The following is a 19,987-nucleotide window of genomic DNA, read 5'->3' on the forward strand; positions in this document are numbered from 1 at the left end:
GTTAGTTATGTGAATTATTTCATAATACACCCTAATGAAAGGATTAATAAAGTAAGATATAACACAATTCCTGAGCTCTTACTAGGAGCCAGGCACTGTGCTAGGCACTTATACACATTATGTTGTTTAATTCTTCCAACAGCCTTACAATGGTTTACTGATGGTGTTTCTCCCCAGCTCACAGATGAAGAAACTGAAATTGCTTGTAATCAAAAAATATGGTACATGTGACCAGTGTCATTGATTTGCTAATGTAGGGGAGGAAATAAATATCATCTCTTCCTCTTCTAAAGTCTCAGCTGGGGCACTTATAACAAAAGACAGGTTAACAGGGGGAAGGCATACACATTTTTAAATAAAAGTTTTACATGACATGGGAGCTTTCATAAGAAAATGAAGACTTGAGGAAATAGTTAAACCTGAGTATCTTTATGTGTACTAGGTTGTATGAAAAGTGGAGAGTCATCGAGAAATGTGATCAGACAAAAGGGGTATGTGCTAAGGTTGGTAAATTGGGGGAAACTTTTCAAGGCCTGTTCATTCAGATTCCTCTCAGCATCCCTCCTTCTTTGGAGATAAAGATGCTCCTTTCCTACGGGTATGGAGAGGGCACCTCTCACGTGAGGATCTCATGTCCTGACTCAGGGGAAGGTCAGAAATCCTTCCTGTACCTGTTGTTTCTCATATTTCTTCAGTTTAAACTATTCCAGGGCTTCCCTGGTGTCGCAGTGGTTAAGAATCCGCCTGCCAATATAGGGGACACGGGTTCGAGCCCTGGTCCTGGAAGATCCCACATGCCTCGGTGCAACTAAGCCCGTGCGCCACAACTACTGAACCCAGGAGCCACAACTACTGAAGCCCACACACCTAGAGCCCGTGCTCTGCAACAAGAGAAGTCACCACAATGAGAGGCCCGCGCATGCAAAGAGTAGCCCCCGCTTGCCACAACTAGAGAAAAACCCGCGCACAGCAACGAAAACCCAGTGCAGCCAAAAATAAATAAAATAAAATAAATAATTAAAAAAAAACTATTCCATATGCCAAGGTGTCATATCTGGGGCTAGCATGTCTTGAACCTCATCAGTATCTATGTTGGACTGAGGGGGAAAATGTGAAGTAGTACCTACAAATAAGAAAATAGGAAAAAGAAGTACACTAGAAACAGAGGGAAAATAGGAAGTAGGAGAGTGGAAACTGAGAAGGTTACAGTCATAACAGATCACTGACACTGAGCTTCACTCCATTGCCTCATTTCCTCCTCACAGCTGCCCGATAAAGTAGATATTATTGTCCCTGTATCGTTTTTACAGATGGAAAAACTGATGGTTAGAGCTTTTGACTGACTTCCCAAGGCCACACAGGTAGGTGATAAGTGGCACTGCAGTTAGAAAACAAGGACTGTCTGACCCCAGGGCTCTCATTCTTTTTTTTTTTTTTTTGCGGTACGCGGGCCTCTCACTGTTGTGGCCTCTCCCGTTGCGGAGCACAGGCTCCGGACGCGCAGGCTCAGCAGCCATGGCTCACAGGCCCAGCCACTCCGCGGCATGTGGGATCTTCCCGGACCGGGGCACGAACCCGTGTCCCCTGCATCGGGAGGCGGACTCTCAACCACTGCGCCACCAGGGAAGCCCCAGGCCTCTCATTCTTAACCACCATAAAATACTGCCCAGAAAGGATGGTAATTGTTTCTGGATTACATCGAAGCACGTGGTGAGGAGGGACTGGTAGGGAAGAGGGAGGTTTAACCAAGGGGACAGAAGAGAAAGAAGAGAGACCCGGAGGACTGGAGAAGGGAATGTGGAAATAAAAGTGCACTCTGCATAAACACCCTGATGGGTTTAGTTATCCCAAGGGAGAGCTGAGGCAAGGGCAGGAGCCGATCAGATAGTCCCGGGACTTCTCTTCATCCCTCTTCGGTGAGGCAGACAGTGTATCCATCCTCAGGCCGAGGAAGGCATTCTGTGTTCTCTAGCTGCAGCGCTGATCAGGCAAAGTGCCATATCTAACCAATTATTTTGGAGTTTGGTGTGGCTAGAACACTGGCTTGACTCCCTTCCTCTGAGTAGCAGCTGAAGGGATTAAGAGGCCTCAGTCTGACTGCAAAAAAATAAAAGAGAGAGAGAGATAAAAGGAAAGCTGCACATATTTGAGTGCTGTGCTAATATCCTGGCTGTGTCAAACAGTTGTATTAATCTTCCAGCAGTCATATCAAGGGCCTGGCTTTAACATACTGTCCTTAAAGAGAGCAGATAAGAATGAAGGACGCAGGGAAAAGAGGCTGGGATCCCTAAAGAAAGAATTTGCCTCAGCAATACAAATGTGTGGTGGTGTCAGAATTCTCTCTCCTTCAGCCCTTCCCTGCTTGCCTGGCATTGCACTTAAACCAAGCCCCCAGCCCTACCCCACCCCTTTCCCCTAAATGAGTGCTTCCCCCGTCCTGATGATCAGTTCCATCATCATCCTAGGAGTGGAAGGTAAATTTAGGTTTTGGAAATTGAGTGGGCCAGAAAGAAACTTCATGTACACTTTTTATAAAACCTTACCACATCCCTACCCGCCTCACCCTACTCTCATTAGTCCTCCCAAGGTCAGACCAATACTTTTGGACTAAAGGCCTATTAAAAGACCATTTTTTTAAAAACAGGTAAATCATGACTCACATACAAATATGAAGTTAACCTGTTTCAAAGGTTTTATTTAACTCTATTAATGATAGGATCAGTTAAGATGTTACAATGGGTAAAAAGGAGAATTCACAGTCTCACAAATGTGTAGACCATCAGGAATGTTGAAATGGATTTATAAACAGTTACAAAACTGCCAAAACTGGTCCGTATTTACAGGGCAAGAACTGATTGCATTCCATTAGACACAATTCATTTGTATTTCTCTGGATGGGATCATTGCACGATTGTAAAATAGACGAAGACAATGACAAGCAGAGAGAACCTGAAATAAAACCCAACCATAAATCATATTTTTCAGGATGCCTAAATATCATAAGTCATGTCTCACAGTGTACCTCTGTATTAAGACCACTGTACTGATTTTACTTCCAATGTTCCACCTCAGTGTGTCAAGAAATGGAGGAGTGTGGTCCTTTTTAAGCAGTATGATAAGATGTCACTTTGAAAACATTTCAGATAATTTGCTGATCTGTTAGTTTAAAAGATAATTTTAAATTATTCAATGCAAAATAATTATAAATTTAAACAAATTATTTTGAATAAAAGTTGTCTAGGGAGAAAGCAGCTTTCTAGATTTGCACGTGAGAAGGCGGTCTCTGGATGGGAGGATGAAGATGAAAAATTGCAGGCTCTTGGTGATACTTTGCTCTACTTTCTCTGATTCTGAGCTGGAAGTAGAAACAGTAAGGATAGTAAAGCAGCATACAAAGGGTGCCCTGAAACAACAGCAGCGTGTGCCTCAGAGGGACACTTGAGCCCCGGTTAGCCACAAGCACCATCAGCCCCAGTGGTGTGTCAGGAGATCATGATCATGGGAAGGCTCTTGTTTCATGGTTAACACTGCTGCCCAGGCCCATGTGGGGAAACATCCAAACAGGACAAAACTGATGCCTCCAGCTGCTGTGCCCTATTTCCACATCTGTTTAGTTTCCTCTTGGTTCCTGCTCCAGTCCTAATTTCTGCATTCTGATTCCTGGCTACTCTGTCTCCTGCAGCTTTATTCATTTCCAGTCTCACTGAGTGAGTATTGACAATCTGCTAATAAATGGGCTATATTCTCTGACGTGTGGCTTCATAGAGCCTCCTGACTTCATTCCTCCACATGTAGTGGATAGAGCATTGGTTCTCCTGTTTCAAGTCAGCTCAATCCTGTGTGGTGGGTCCTCCCCTCCTAAGCCCCTAGCTACCATTGCACCTCTTTCCTCAAGGTCACCCTGCACCTGAGCACCCTAATGGGTTTACATTCAAAAGGCTCTCTGCTGCTTCCCCCAGGAACCCAGAAACACTGCTTCAAACTACTTCCCGGCTCAGCTTCACCCTGATTAACTACTTGTTTGCTGAAATAATTACAGAATTCTGATTCTCCCAACTTGTAGTAAGAAAGAGAAAGTAAGCAAAAACAGTAAAACCAAATTTAATTTTGGCTATAATGATAGGAGTTGATTTGGTAGGTAAAAGAGTTGATTTGATAGGAGTTTGGTAGGTAAAATTATTCATCTATACCAAAATCATAGTTATTTTAGATCTTCCTCACTTGTTCCTTTAACAGGTAATTACAGAGCATATTCCATGTTCTAGGAATTTATCTAGCAACTAAGGACATAGTAGAGAATAAAAAAAGACAAAGTTTTGGTACTCAGAGTTTATACTGTATATCTAACAGGGTTTCTTAGAGTGAGGAGGTACATAGTTAATGATTTACAGAGTTCTACTTTATAGAGGGGGAAATTTTAAGAGTCTAATTGGTATGTTAATCTGTGTTCTCTAAGTTAATCACAAATAGAGTGACCAAAAACTCATGGCAGAAACCTGAAATAAAGGCATAATCTTTTTTTTTTTATTTTTATTTATTTTCTTTATTTTATTTTTGTCTGTGTTGGTTCTTCGTTGTTGCCCACGGGCTTTCTCTAGTTGCGGTGAGCGGGGGCTACTCTTCGTTGAGGTGCACAGGCTTCTCATTGTGGTGGCTTCTCTTGTTGCGGAGCACAGGCTCTAGGTGCTTGGGCTTCAGTAGTTGCAGAGCGCAGGCTCAATAGTTGTGGTGCACAGGCTTAGTTGCTCCGCGGCATGTGGGATCTTCCCAGACAAGGGCTTGAACCCGTGTCCCCTGCATTGGCAGGCGGATTCTTAACCACGCCACCAGGGAAGCCCTAAAGGCATAATCTTGCAAGCCTTAAAGAGGTAAGCCACAGCAAACATCCTGGCCTGTATTTTCTTTCCAAATTTTCATTATGAAAAATTTTTAACATTCAGAGAAGTTCAAAGAATAGGACAGAGAACTATATACTTATAACATAAATCAGTTGTTAACATTTTGCTACAGCTGGTTGATCTGTAATTATTTATATTTATATATACATATATATGTACATATATTTAATTTTTTATTTGAAAATAATTTCAGGCCTACAGAAAAGTTGCAAGAAAAATAAGAAGAATCCTCTCACATCCCCTTTACCTAGATTCACCAATTTTTAAACTCTTGCCTCATTTGCATTTTTTTTTGGCCAACCTGTGATTGAACCCGGGCCCTCAGCAGTGAGAGTGCAGAGTCCTAAACACTGGACCACCAGGGAATTCCCTGCCCCATTTTCTTTTACTATATTCTATGTATGTGTGTATGTATGTTTTCTGAACCGTTCAAGAGGAAGTTACATACAATGTACCCCCTTTCCCCTATATTTTTCAGTGTCTATTTCCTAAGAACAAGGACATTTTCCTACATAACCACTGTATATTTACCAATTACAGGAAATTTAAAATTGATGCTGTACTTTTTCTTAATTGAAGTATAGTTGATTTACAAGGTTGTGTTAATTTCTGCTATATAGCAAAGTGATTCAGTTATACATATATACACATTTTAAAAAATATTTATTTATTTATTTGGTTGTGCTGGGCCTTAGTTGAGGCAGGCAGGCTCCTTAGTTGTGGCATGTGAACTCTTAGTTGCGCATATATGTGGGATCTAGTTCCCAGGCCAGGGATCGAACCCAGGCCCCCTGCATTGGGAGCATGGAGTCTTAACCACTGTGCCACCGGGGAAGTCCCTATACATTCTTCTTTTAAATATTCTTTTCCATTATAGTTTATCACAGGATATTGAATATAGTTCCCTGTGCTATACAGTAGGAACTTGCTGTTTATCCATTCTATATGTAATAGTTTTGATGCAATACTTTTTAAAATCTCATCTGTAATCCACATTCTAGTTTGTCAATTGATCCAGCAGTGTTCTTTTTGGCCTTTTATTTTCCTCTAGTACAGGATGCAGTCCAACATCACATATCTCATTTAGTTGTCACACGTTTCTCTAGTCTCTTTTATTTTATAAATTTTTTAATTTTTTAAATTTATTTTTGGCTGCATTGGGTCTTCATTGCTGCGCGCGAACTTTCTCTAGTTAGCGCGAGCGGGGGCTGCTTCTTCGATGCGGTGCGCTGCCTTATTGCGGTGGCTTCTCTTGTCGCAAAGCACGGGCTCTAGGCGCGTGGGCTTCAGTAGTTGTGGTTCAAGGGCTCTAGAGCACAGGCTCAGTAGTTGTTGGTGCATGAACTTAGTTGCTCCGCAGCATGTGGGATGCTCCCGGACTAGGGATCGCACCCCTGTCCCCCCCACCGACCGGCAGGTGGATTCCTAACCACTGCACCACCAGGGAAGCCCTCTAGCCTCTTTTAATTCAGAACATTTCCACAGCTTTTCTTTGTTTTTGATGACACTGGTATTTTTTAAGAAAACAGAACTTTAAAAAAAAAATGTTCTTCATTTAGAGGTTGTCTGATATCCATCTTGTGTCGCAGATTCAGTTCTCCTAGAAGAAGACTTTGAGACAGAATTTAAGGGTCAGATATTTACTAGGTTGTGCCCTTAGGATCGATACCTGCATGTGGAATGGGGGGTGGGGGCGTTGGGGGAACAACACAACCGGGCAGAGGGAGAAGTTGAGCTGTAAGGTAGGACTGACAGACAGAGCCGACTCCAAATGGACCTCTGAAGCTAAAATGGACCCATCAGGATTATCCCCCATTGGTCCAAAGTGACCAGACCTTTCTACTTCCACCTCAATCATCGCTGACAGTTGGCTGTCCTAGAAGGGCATGACCTTGGGTAAAGGGGCTCTGTGTAGTAGCAGCAGTCTCTGAAGGGCTATTAGTTGGATGTGGCCTCTTGACAGCTCTCCCAGGAGTTAGTTTGTCCTTGTAGGGGGATCTGGACAATCATTTCCATTTACCACATTTCATGATTGAAATCAGATTTTACATTCCCAGCTGGACAACTACTATGTGTGTGTGTGTGTGTGTGTATATATATATATATATATATATATATATATATATATTTCTTTTCTTGTCTTTTGATTTACAATGTTGATTTACAATGCTGTGTTAATTTCTGCTGTACAGCAAAGTGACTCAATTATACATATATATACATTATTTTTTTACATTATTTTCCATTATGGTTTATCCCAGGACTATATATATATATCTTTCTGAATCTTTTGAAAGTTAAGTTGTAGACTTCAGCCCTAAAAACTTCAGCATGCACCTATAATAAAGAAGATTCTGCTACAAAACAATATCATTAACATACCTAAGAAAATGAAAAAAATATCTTAATGATATTCAATTCATATTCAAATTCTCCCTATTATCCTCAAAATATCTTTTATAGAGTTTTAAAATCAGTATCTAATCAATGGTCATGTTAAATTCCTTTTTTTTTTTTTTTTTTTTTTGGTCTTTTCTCTTTTAAACTGGAACAATCCCTCTGTTTTTCCATATCAAAGACTTTCTAAGGAGACTGGGCATGATGTCTTGAAGAACCTTCCTATTTTTCAGAGTGTTTTTTTGTTTGGTTTTTTTTCAAATTTGAAAGGCATAAGACATAATGTCACAAGAACTGAGGAAAATACCATTTGCTTTTTCTTAGATGATTTTAAGTATTAATACAGATGAAATAATTTTTAAAGATGTGGACTATCTTTGTTAGAATAATAATTAAAGGCCTGCTTTTATATCCATTATTAATTAAGGAGAGTCAAAGAGAAGTAAAGAGATAAAACGGTTCTTTATTTTTTATAAAACGGTTTTTATACCGTTTCCATTACATTTTTATAAAACTGAGTTGTCATTATTTGTGCCCCTATGTATTTGTGTGTGAAAACATAGCCAGATTCTACTTAACGTTCACATCTTCTCTAACAAAATAAAGCAAAATAAAAAGCCACTTAGTTTTTTTTGTAATGTGTTAGTGAGAACAGGAAATGAAAGAATCATATTATCTTATCCCATCATATTATGTTGTATCATAATCATATTATATTATATCGTTAGTCCTTTAAATGTAGCACTCTCATTATAAGCAGCTCTAATCCTCTTAAAATATTATGAGTCATTCATTATAACAAATTAAGAAAGACATGAGACACAAGAATCTTTTCAGATTATTTCCAAACAGGCTTCTTTACCTAATATCCTTCAACTGAGTTAGTTATGAGTTTTCTGATGGAACATAAGCCTATTTCTGCTAGGTGTTTGTCAAAATACTTGCAAAATTTGTCAGTGGCCACCATCTTGACAACTGACAAGAATATCTTCCTGTCTCCTCCCTCCTTTCTCCATTCTTCTTTTTTTTAATGGAAAGAATTTACTGTTAAAACTATATTATAGGCTCTTGGTCGCGTTGACTGGCTGTGTGTAACCGCGGGTCACCGGTGCTCACCTCCCGCCACAGCTCAGCCCAGCGCCACCGAGGCCGTCGGCCCCAAGCCTCCGCCATGGACTTCGAGGACGATTACACACACTCTGCTTGCAGAAATACTTATCAGAGCTTTAATGGAATGGATCGTGATTATGGCCCCGGATCTTATGGAGGGATGGATTGTGACTATGGCCGTGGATCCTGTGGGGGTCAAAGATCCATGGACTCCTACCTAAACCAGTCATATGGCATGGACAGTCACAGTGGTGGTGGTGGGGGTAGCAGGTAAATTGCTTCATCACTTGGCCAAATAATTAGATGACTGTAAGATTCTGGATATTCTAATATCCTATTCCTTAGGCATGTGACGCTACTTGAACTTTGCTATTTAGAATCACCTTAAATGTTGAAAGGTGTTAATGGTTCTAAAAATTATCTCAGCATCACTGGCAGACATTAGGAAAATCTCAGGAAAACCTTTATCGTTTCATTATAATAGAGTAAGATTTTCTGTCTTTAGCAGTGAGCATTTTTTTTTCTTCTTTTACTTTTAAGTGCTTATCAATCAGAATGTCCTGAACAAATGATATAAAAATGTTATTGGAAATATTATTTGTGAAGCTTTTTGTTATGAATTTCCAAAAATCTTTACTACTGTGGGGTACTCTATAAAGCAGCAAAGCAGTCTTTGACTAGAATGGGTTTAACTGAACCGGTCTAGCAAAATCAATTTCTAAGAAACATTTAAAATAGTTATTCTTTTAATTTTAATTTTAAAGTAAGTTACAAGAGCATATTGTAATAATAAGAGTGTTCTTTAAATCATGTCTAGATTATTTATTGGCAGGTACTGCTTATACCAGAAACACTTGTGCTCTAGACTAGGAACATTATATTAAAGCCATGAGTATGATACCTTTGCTTATTTTAATGCAGTAGAATTTAGATTGTACTTATGTTTCACTGTCAATGCTGTGTAAAGCTTAAACCTAGTTGAACTCCTATAGGCTTTAGGGTTGACCACATTTCAGGTCAAGGGGGTCTACTTTTTGAGGTACAAAGATTCCTACTAGATATAAGTGAAACTAGTTAGGAAACATTTGAAAGTATTGTCCTTCTTCATAAATTGAAGGACCTGGATTCCTTAAGGATGGACCAAATGATGCTTACTTTTCTTTTTTCTGCTTCAAGTGTGCCATTATGGTTTATAGTAGAGAAAAATCAAGAGAATAGATACAACAATTTTGCTTACGTGATAGATGTTTTCAAAAATGTAGTTGAAAAGAGGAATAATTTTTATATGGTTACTAGGATTCAGAAGTAAATAGTACCTTCTATTTAGTGATCTGTAAATAATTGAAGTAATGTAATACATTTAAATGTTTTACCATATCTCTTCCTGCCCTATTACATTGTAAATGTAATGTGCGTAAACTATGTAGATGTTATCATTTATCTCATGTAATTGTGGGCCTTTATAAAACTATGTTGTAAGATTAAAAAAAAAAACAAAACTATATTATAGGACTTATTTTTTACCCGAACTAAGATATATCCCATAAAAACTAAAGGAAATGGGAAATCTTCAATATAAAAAGTTTACAATTTTATGTGGGATAAATATAAAACCAAATATTTAATGTTATGAATAGGATAAGATATAATAGAGAACAGGTCAATTTTGCCTATTTTGAGCCAATCCATTTTGGCTCAGCACTGTTCCTTGAGTGTCTGTTATGTTTAAAGTTCCTGTACTGGGCCCTTTGATGAGTCACGAATTTAACTGATTAATTCATTTATTTATTCATTCACTTTTATAGTCTCTAGGGCTAAATCAAGCTTAGGAAGGAGAAGGAAATGGTGGGAAAATATACATTTTTCCATAGGAATTTAACTATTAAGTAGTCTACATTCCTCCTAGATTTCATAAGCCTAATTTTTAAAAGAACACCATGCTATTTGGGCCAAGTGGTTTCCAGACACACAGAGTATGCCAATTCAAACTCCCTATCCAGGTGACATCAGCAAAAATAGTGGAGTAAGGACCTCAGAAAATTCTCTCTTCCACAGAAGCAACAAGAAACTGGCAAATGGTCAGAATCAAATGTTTCAGAACTCTGAAAATTTCCCAAAGGCTTGCAACAATCTGGGGAGTGTTTAAGAAGAAGAAGGAGGAGGAGAAGGAGGGGAAAAACTGTTCAATCTCAGTAAAATAAATGAGCTTTGTGGCATTTTTAACTTGCCCTAGTCCCATCTCGGACTCTCTTGCTTTGTGATATTCTTGAAAACCAACAGCCTGCATTCATGGTGAAGACCAGCAGCCCGACAGCCACTGGAAGGAACAGAAAGGGGCTGGAGCTCCTTCAAAGCTTCATCCCCAGAGACTTATTATATGACCTGTTTGTTCCCTGGAAAATCCCGCTTGCAAGGCCGTCTATTTGACTTAACTCAGAGCTCATTAAGTGTGAAAAACTTTTTACCCATAAACATTTGTCGAAAACAATTACAGGCAGTTACTTAACTTTGCAGCTGCCTGAGGTGATGGATACCAGTTGGGGGAAAACATTAGACTAACAAAAAATTAAAAACAGAATGAGACATACAGAGGGGCTTTGGGAAGCTTCTGAATCAAGAAGGCCACATGCATGTATAGGGTTGTGCTCATGCCCAGGGCTCTGTGCATTGACAAGAAAGACCTGAAAAGGCCCTAAGCTCTCACCTCTGGATGACCTTGAGATTCCGTGCAAGGAAAGTGGAAGCTAAGGCAGAGTTGAAAATGCACCCCCAATATGCACACACAGCCTCTCACCAAAAACTGGGTTACTTATTGGTTCTAGGCATTTAAGGAAATTTCCAGTTCCTACCTTATACCTTCTGAGCTTTGCATGGAGGTAAGAACAAAGGAAAGATCACATGGGCGATAAGACAGCCAAAAACTTTGATGTCTCTCTAGATTCCTGTTCCCATTTCAGTTCAGGCCACTAAGGATTTCCCTTACTTTCTTGCCAGCTCAGCCATACATTTAAAAAGATGATTTTTACATTTAGTACAGTGGCTTTTAGAGATTTTGTAGTGAAAAGATTTAAAAGAATATCTGTAATACCATATTGCCAGAAACACAACTCCACCTAGCTTTTGAGATATTGTTGTCCTTAGGAAGTTTCTACCTACACTGTCATTTCTTATCTGACTATAGTAAGGAGGAAAAAGTTATTATGTTGACTGCAGTGATGCATTGTTGGGGAATCCTGCTTGTCTTTTTCTACTGTTCAACCTCAGAGCCAGGCTTGAACCAGCTGCCGGTTTTCTCTTCTTATCCTTGAGGGGCCCCAGAAAGCCAGCACTTCCCTCTCTCTCAGTAGCTGACTCTACCTACTTCTCTTGTCACAAATCTCTCCAACTTCCATATTCTTTCCTCAGCAAAAATTTATATTTGCCTTAAGGACTTTACTATTACTCACTAGAGGAGAATAATTAGATAGCAAAAACATGACCAATATGAGAAATTTACAGGCATTTCATAATTTTACAGATCATCGTTCTCATTTCCTTTTAGGATGATTTTTGTCTTCCAATTGCATTCTCTTAAAGAGTTGTTCTATAGTTAGATGAAGACCACAGGAACCCTTCCTCCTAAACCACAGATGTAAGGGTTTGTGGATGTTATCAAGACAATGGGGGACCCTCTCCTCTCCAGAGAATATCTGGTACCTCTGAGAACCACCAGATTGAGTGGTACCCAAATCAGTCATCCTCTGTCCTGATTAGGACTATTATGGACATTATTTTATAATCCTTTTTATTAAATGATCAAAACAGCTGAATATAAACTAGATTCTGATTGTGGATACACTTTTTCTTTTGTCTTTATTTTTTTTATTTTTTATTTTTTTAAGGATCCTTGGCTTTTACTTTCTTTCTTTTTTATTTATTTATTTAGGTTGCACCATGCCTTAGTTGCAGCACATGAGATCTTCCTTGCGGATGCGGACTCTTAGTTGCGGCATGCATGTGGGATCTAGTTCCCTGACCAGGGATTGAACCCAGGGCCCCTCTGTGGGGAGCATGGAGTCTTACCCACTGGCCCACCAGGGAAGTCCCTGTGCATCCACTTTTAACCACCTGGTTAACACAAGGCTTTATCCCCTTCTGAAACTCTGAGTTGATATATGTTAGATCTTCTTACTCTTTGCTCCTCATTTTTTAGCCTTCCTTTCATATCTTTCATATCATTGTCTCTCTGTGTTACATTTTGGATAACTTCTTCAGATATGTCTTCTAGTTTACATTCTCCCTTCAGCTGGGTCTAAGCTACAATTTTATGCATCCATTAAATTAAATTTCAAGATTAACTTTGTAATTTCTAGAAGTTCTATTTGATTCTTTTTTGGCCATGCCATGCGGTATGTGGGATCTTAGTTCACCAGCCAGAGATTGAACCTATGCCCCCTCCACTGGGAGGGCAGAGTCTTAACCACTGGACCACCAGGGAAGTCCCTCTATTTGATTCTTCATAAAACTTTCTTTGCCCAAAGTCGATATTCTGCCTAAAATTCTAGTGGTTACTGGTGCTTCTGTCTTTCTATTCAGGTCTTTTAAAGTGTTCTGTTAAATTTCTGTTTTCTTGTGTATAAAATGAAAGGACTAGAGTAGATTATCTCTACTATCTCATCTTACTTTAAGGACTATGATTCTGTGGTTTTTAGCCACCTGACTCCATCCTCCTTCAAAGAGATTAAAGAATTGAAACTGGTCTGTAAAGGAAGAGCTCCCATTCCCCAAGCAATAATGGCAAGTTGAAAAAGAATAAAAGTAATAGAAATGACAACCAGATCTTTGGGGGTGAATATGGGACATAAGAAAATTGTTTCCCTTCACTGTACATCACATACGAAAGAACTTTTATAGTGTTTTCTCTCCATGCCACCCCATCCCTCTTAGCACAAAATAAAATAAAATAAAATAAAATAAAATGAAATGAAATGAAACTACACTTAGCAGAGGCAGCACTGCATATATGCATTGACTGATAGAAGACCGTGGCTAAGCCACAGAATCAGAACCGTACATCATGACCCATGGCCAGGAGAGCCATCAAACTGCATCAAGTGTAACATTAGAGTAACCAAAACATAGAGTTTCAGGGTTGGCAGAACTTTAGACATTAAGTCCAGTCACACTCGATGCCAGAAAAACCTTCAATTTATGGTTGTCTCATTAAACATCTCTAAGTATGAGAAATGTGCCATCATCTGACAAAGCTTTGTGCTAGGCTGAAAGCTCCATGGCTTCAGTTCATTGCTATTCACTTCTGTTTCACTGGGGCCTAGAACACATAGGAGATGCTCAGGAAATATGTATTAAATGAATAAATGCCAATTTTTAACCACTATAATCTCTAGAAAGTTTTGCTTTATATTGAGCTAAAATTTCTCTTTCCCTCATATTCTTAGCTTTACTCTCTGGCCAGATAAAACAATTCCCTTCTCTGCATGAAAAAAGTTATCCTGCTCTTTCTTTTCCAGGATAAATAGCTTCCACCAGTTCATTCAACACTCCTCCCATGATGTCATTTTAAGCTTTCTCTTCAACCTGTTCCCTCTCTTCTGGACATGCTCCAGTTTATCCTTGTTCTTCATAAATTTAATTCCAAGGAAAGAACACAGTACCCCCGGATGCATTCTGACCAGCTCAAGCAGAGTTGGACAAATACTCCTCCAATTCTATTAAAACAGCCAAGGGCAAATTCACTCCCCCTCTTTTTATTTTAGGCGGCCACATCCCTTTCTTGACTTACTTGAGCTCATGGTCAAGGAGAAAGCTTGTGCTGAGTAGAAATTTAGCATGCCCAAAGGTCAGAAGAGGTCACCAAATGACACCAATCTCAGTACCTGGGTGAACGGTGCCCATCCCGTGGAAATGCAGGTGAAAGTGGTTGATTGGGATACCTTCTGGGTACATCACATCGACTCCCTTCTCATGGTTGTTGAAAAGGCACCGAATAAACCATTAGTTCATATTATCTATCTCTTTAATGTAGGCTTACCAAATCCATTTTAGGGTAATAATTCAGGGCCTGTAACTGCTGCCTAAGCACATTACAGCTGGGAAAACCTGTTTGAGAAGATGATTTGCTTTGCACTGTAACTGGCATAAAGTTCAATGCAGGTGTTGCTTAACAAGCTAGTTCTGAAGTGAAAGGTAAATTCTAAAGAACATTCTGGACACTGCCTTTCAGTCAATTTTCCAGGTCAGTATGGTGGAATTAGACTTTTTTAGAAGTAATAGAATGACCATTCTGAATATCTCTTTCCAGAACCTTCAATACTTTATCTTGAATGCAAGCAAAACTAAAGTGTTTTTGACTCAAGATATCTATGGTTACTATTAACATGACTATTCTTAGGTGGCTTTAAAGTTGAGCTTAGAATTGCCAAGATTTTTCTTTTAATAACTAGTCACGTGAGTTATTAAACATAGTTTCAGGGAATCAGACTTTAGGCTTGAAGTGGTTTGTCTGACATTGTCTTAGTAGAGAAAATCTGTGATGGACAGAAAAGATAGAGGAAAGTGTTCTAAAAGTAGAATTTAAAAAAAAATTTTATTGTATCAAGTGATTTGCTACTCAGTTTCTTCCAAGTTCCTTGTCAGGAAATAAACTGCTTGCATTATGTTTTAGTGATGATATATTGTGTTACTTGTATAGGTGCCAGGATATTTTCTGACTGCTTTCTTAGGCTTGAGTACTTGGAGAAATACTTGGCTTTTGAATTATCGAAAGTACAGACCGTCCCCGACTTATGATGATTCAACTTATTTTTTGACTTTATGATTGTGCAAAAGCAAAGCACATTCAGTAGAAACTGTACTTGGAATTTTGGATTTTGACCTTTTCCCAGCTAGCAATAGGCAGTATATGATATAGTGATACACTGTCTCCTGATGCTGGGGAGCCACAGCAGACACAGTTCCCAGGCAGCCACGTGATCACGGGGGCAAACAACCACTACACTTAAAGCCATTCAACTGTAGCCCCCTGCAGTGCAAGCACGGAGCCCTAATCACTGGACCGCTAGGGGAGTCCCTAGAAGACATTTTTTGAATACCCATTCTGTGCAAAGCACTGGATTTGGTGCTACTTGGAGACATAGACAGTAAAAGAGCTAGAATATATTGTCCTGCCATCTCTGACCTTCTCATACAAGTTTAAACTGAATGTCACCTGTATTTTTCAGATTTGGCCCCTGGGATCCTAAGTGGGAAGGTGACTCATCCAAAGTCATGCAGCTAATGACATGTAGAACAAAAATTTAGAACCATCTCTCCTGAGTTCCAATACTCTTTCAACATGATAGGCTACCTAGTACCGTGGACGTCAGTGGGCTCAGATGTCAGGGCAGGGCTGGAACTAGAGTGAGGTAATTAAGGCAAAATTTTAACAGGCACCAAAAATCTCAGCAAACAAAATGAATGTAAAAGATCCATGCTGGGGCTTCCCTGGTGGCGCAGTGGTTGGGAGTCTGCCTGCCGATGCAGGGGACACGGGTTCGTGCCCCAGTCCGGGAAGATCCCACATGCCATGGAGCGGCTGGGCCCGTGAGCCATGGCTGCTGAGCCTGCGCGTCCGGAGCCTGTGCCTCGCAACGGGAGAGGCCACAACAGTGAGAGGCCCATGTACCAAAAAAAAAAAAAAAAAAAAAAAAAAAGATCCATGGTGAACAAAATATCAAAATTTTAAGTGAAGTCAGGATCTGGCTCTGTACTTGAATGACCCAACCTCACTCGCCTCACCCTAATCTTGGCCCTATGTCATGCAATCTGAATTTGTGGGTGGACCAATGGGGAAAACCAACAAGAAACTATTCTGGAACTGGGACAACAGGGATAATTGTGAAGGAATCCTGGAATAGATAGAGTAAGATGTCCAGATGTTCAGAGGTGGGTCACAAGTATCCACAGTAGTGTATTGAGATAAAAGAGCTCTTGTTTGTTTTAATAAGAAACATATCTAAGGTAAGAGGAAAATCTTGAGATGTGACCATGGGTCATGCTAACCTATAGGGGGCACTGCTCCCATGAAGAACCTGGGTCCCGTTGAGGGCTCTGCTAGGTGAGGACAAAATGGAGTCCTCAGAGCCTCACGGTGGGGTTTGGTTGGAGGGCTTTGATCAGAACTAGAAACTGGGGGGCTTCCCTGGTGGCGCAGTGGTTAAGAATCCGCCTGCCAATGCAGGGACACGGGTTCGAGCTCTGGTCCAGGAAGATCCCACATACCGCGGAGCCACTAAGTCCGTGCACCGCAACTACTGAGCCTGTGCTCTAGAGCCTGCGAGCCACAACTACTGAAGCCCACGTGCCACAACTACTGAAGCCTGTGCGCCTAGAGCCCGTGCTCTGCAGCAAGAGAAGCCACTGCAATGGGAAGCCCGCGCACCACAATGAAGAGTAGCCCCCACCCGCTGCAACTAGAGAAAGCCCGTGCACAGCAACGAAGACCCAATGCAGCCACAGATAAAAAAATAAAGAATAAATTAATTTTTAAAAAAAAGAGCTAGAAACTGGGTTAAATTTTTCTTCCTCTTTCTGATTTTCTTATCTCTCACCTATGTCCTGTGCCTGATGTGTTAAGCCAAGACGTGGATATGCACCATTTGAAAGTACCCTTGCCCTTTGTAGGACAAGAAGAAATCACAGTGGGGTCCCAGCAGAAAGAAGAGGCTGTTGGGCAAATGCAGTCCACATATGGCCCAGGTCACCACGAGAGACCACGAGGGGACTTGAGACTTAACCTGCTATGGAGCAGTAAAGAATATGCATTTGCCTGATGTCCTCAGAATCCAGCTGCCATGGCTGTATAGGAGTCTAGCCATGGTCTGGTAATTTGGTTCCTGGTCTGGTAATTTGGTTCTTCACTTTTCCACATTTGCAGTAACTTTAACAGCAGAGTTAGAACCAGGCCCAGGAATAGAATAGATTCTGGGTAAATATGGGCCTCTGGCACAGCACTACTGTGTAGCCACAACAGAAGCTCAAAGATAAAAACCGTTCTCACAAGCTGGGTCCACTGGGCCTTGGGAGGGCGGGGTGAGGAGTGGTGAGAAAGGGTCTAATTAAAAAACAAAGAGGCTTTCTTTATCTTATATCATTCTGAGCTTCCTCCTATGTAGTCTTCCTCATTTGCAGGGAAGAGTGGTTTATTTTTGTTTTGCTTTTTTATTCAGCCACAAGTACAATTCTATAAAAGGAAAGTAGAATTATTCTCTAAATTCAGTGTCATTCTCAGAAACTATTTCCTTAAACACTCTTGAGAAAGGATTCTTGTACCTTGGGTGCCCAGAGGGTAAGAACTTGGGCACTTAACACATTTCAATAAGAATCTAACCATGCCAACTTGCCAACTCAATGGTTTTTGCAATTTCCTTAAGTTTCCTCACCTTCAGTTTCCTAAGCAGTAAATAGAGAATAAGGGCTCAAAAGTAATGTCTATTATCATAGACTCTTGTCCTTAATGGATGATGTTAAAGACCCCCTGAGTGCAGGTGTCAATGCCTTCTACAGTGTCTCCACCAGCAGCCATTCAAGTGCAATGTATAAATATCTCTTTGTTTGGTTTGTTGGTTGGTTTTCTCTTTTTTTTTTTGGCCTCATCTCACGGCATGCGGGATCTTAGTTCCGTGATCAGAGATCAAACCCAGGCCCCCTGCAGTGGAAGCATGGAGCCCTAACCATTGGACATCCAGGGAATTCCAGTTGGTAGGTTTTGAACATCTATAAGTTCTTGGTTCCACTAAGCCAAACTTTTTTAAAATATTTATTTTATTTATTTCTTTTCTATTTTTTTTGGCTGCATCAGGTCTTAGCTGTAGCACTTGGGATCTTCGTTGAGGCATATGGGATCTTTCGCTTCAGCGCAGGCTCTTTTGCGGCACGCAGGCTTCTCTCTAGTTGTGGCACGCAGGTTTTCTCTCTCTAGTTGTGGTGCACAGGCTCCAGGGTGCATGGGCTCTGTAGTTGTGGTGCATGGACTCCAGAGTGCGTGGGTTCTGTAGTTTGTGGCACGCAGGCTTTCTCGTTGAGGCGCGTGAGCTCAGTAGTTGTGGCACGTGGGCTTAGTTGCCCCGCGGCACGTGGGATCTTAGTTCCCTGACCAGGGATCGAACCTGCGTCCCCTGCACTGGAAGGTGGATTCTTTACTACTGGACCACCAGGGAAATCCCATCCACTAAGCCAAACTTTTCCTGGCTATTATGCCAACTAATTTTTTGCCCTAGCTCCAACTTTGGAATCAACATAAATGTCTTACTATTTATGACCTTAAGACAGCATAAATGTCTTACTTTTTCCTCATCCTCAAGTATCTGAAAACAGCTCTCAGACTCCTTTATTTTCTAATTAATTAGTTTATTTATTTATTTATTTTTATTTTATTTTATATTGGAACATAGTTGATTAACAATGTTGTGTTTCGGGTGTACAGTAAAGTGATTCAATTGTACATATACATGTATCTATTCTTTTTCAAATTCTTTTCCCATTTAGGTTATTGCAGAATATTGAGCAGTATTCCCTGTGCTATACAGTAGGTCCTTGCTGGTTATCCATTTTAAATATAGCAGTGTGTACATGTCAATCCCAAACTCCCAGTCTATCCCTCCTCCCCCACCCTTCCCCCCCCATAACCATAATTTCATCCTCTAAGTCTGTGAGTCTGTTTCTGTTTTGTAAATAAGTTCATTTTATCATTTTTTAAAAGATTCAGCATATAAGTGATATCATATGATATTTGTCTTTCTCTGTCTGATGTACTTCACTTAGTATGATAATCTCCAGGTCCATCCATGTTGCTGCAAATGGCATTATTTCATTCTTTTTAATGGCTGAGTAGTATTCCATTGCATATATGTACCACATCTTTTTTTTTTCCATTCATGTGTCAATGGACAGTTGCTTCCATATCTTGGCTACTATAAACAGCACTGCAATCTCAGACTCCTTTAGTCTTCCTTTCTCACTGATTCTTTCAACCATTCCAACAGATACAATTCAGTCTCTGGAGTCCTTTCTTCTGCACCGCTTCTTTTTCCAATGGTCTCCTCAACATCTGTTTTTGCAGACCTCAACAAACTACACCTAATATAGATTGACCATGATAAAAGTGGAATGCTGAGCCTGCTAGCTTTACTTTCACTACTGTCAAATAATTAAAAGTATTCATGAAGGATGTCTCTAAACCATTGCAATAATGATTCTGGAACTCAACTGTTTGTTTACTGTCAATGGGCAAATCTTTCAACTGGTGCTTTATTTTATCTTCCACTACTACATTTGATCCTATACTCCCTCCTATATCTCCCTCTAAGTGAAAAAAAGGCAGAAATATTTTCAGGCATAATCCTGTATGAATGGGAGGAAGTTCTAGAATTGTTGCCCCTCCCACCTCCCCCCACTTTTTTGCTTCTGTCTTGAAAAAACATTACCCTTGCTACCAAAACAAGTTTCCCTTCCACCCGCTTTACCAAGTTCACTAACTGTCTCTCTGGATGATGAATAAATAGTTTTGTGAAGTGTCTGCAACTTCAATACATTTTGCAAATTAC

The 19,987-nt window shown here is 40.2% G+C and overlaps 1 protein-coding gene across 1 annotated transcript; it reads left to right on the forward strand.

Moving 5' to 3' along the window:
- The first annotated feature begins 8,365 nt into the window (after positions 1 to 8,365).
- LOC309809657 (DBIRD complex subunit ZNF326-like) lies at positions 8,366 to 8,944 on the forward strand. The gene has a single exon (XM_082630973.1). It carries the CDS (start codon positions 8,467 to 8,469, stop codon positions 8,677 to 8,679), a length of 213 nt encoding a protein of 70 aa, XP_082487099.1. The 5' UTR covers positions 8,366 to 8,466; the 3' UTR covers positions 8,680 to 8,944.
- Positions 8,945 to 19,987: the final 11,043 nt, after the last annotated feature.

The sequence above is a fragment of the Mesoplodon mirus genome (genome assembly GCF_964341445.2).
Source record: "Mesoplodon mirus genome assembly, chromosome: 8".
NCBI classification, from domain to species: domain Eukaryota; kingdom Metazoa; phylum Chordata; class Mammalia; order Artiodactyla; family Ziphiidae; genus Mesoplodon; species Mesoplodon mirus.

Coding starts and splice junctions, on each gene's coding strand:
- LOC309809657 (XM_082630973.1), top strand. CDS start 8,467: ATGGACTTCGAGGACGATTACACACACTCTGCTTGCAGAAATACTTAT.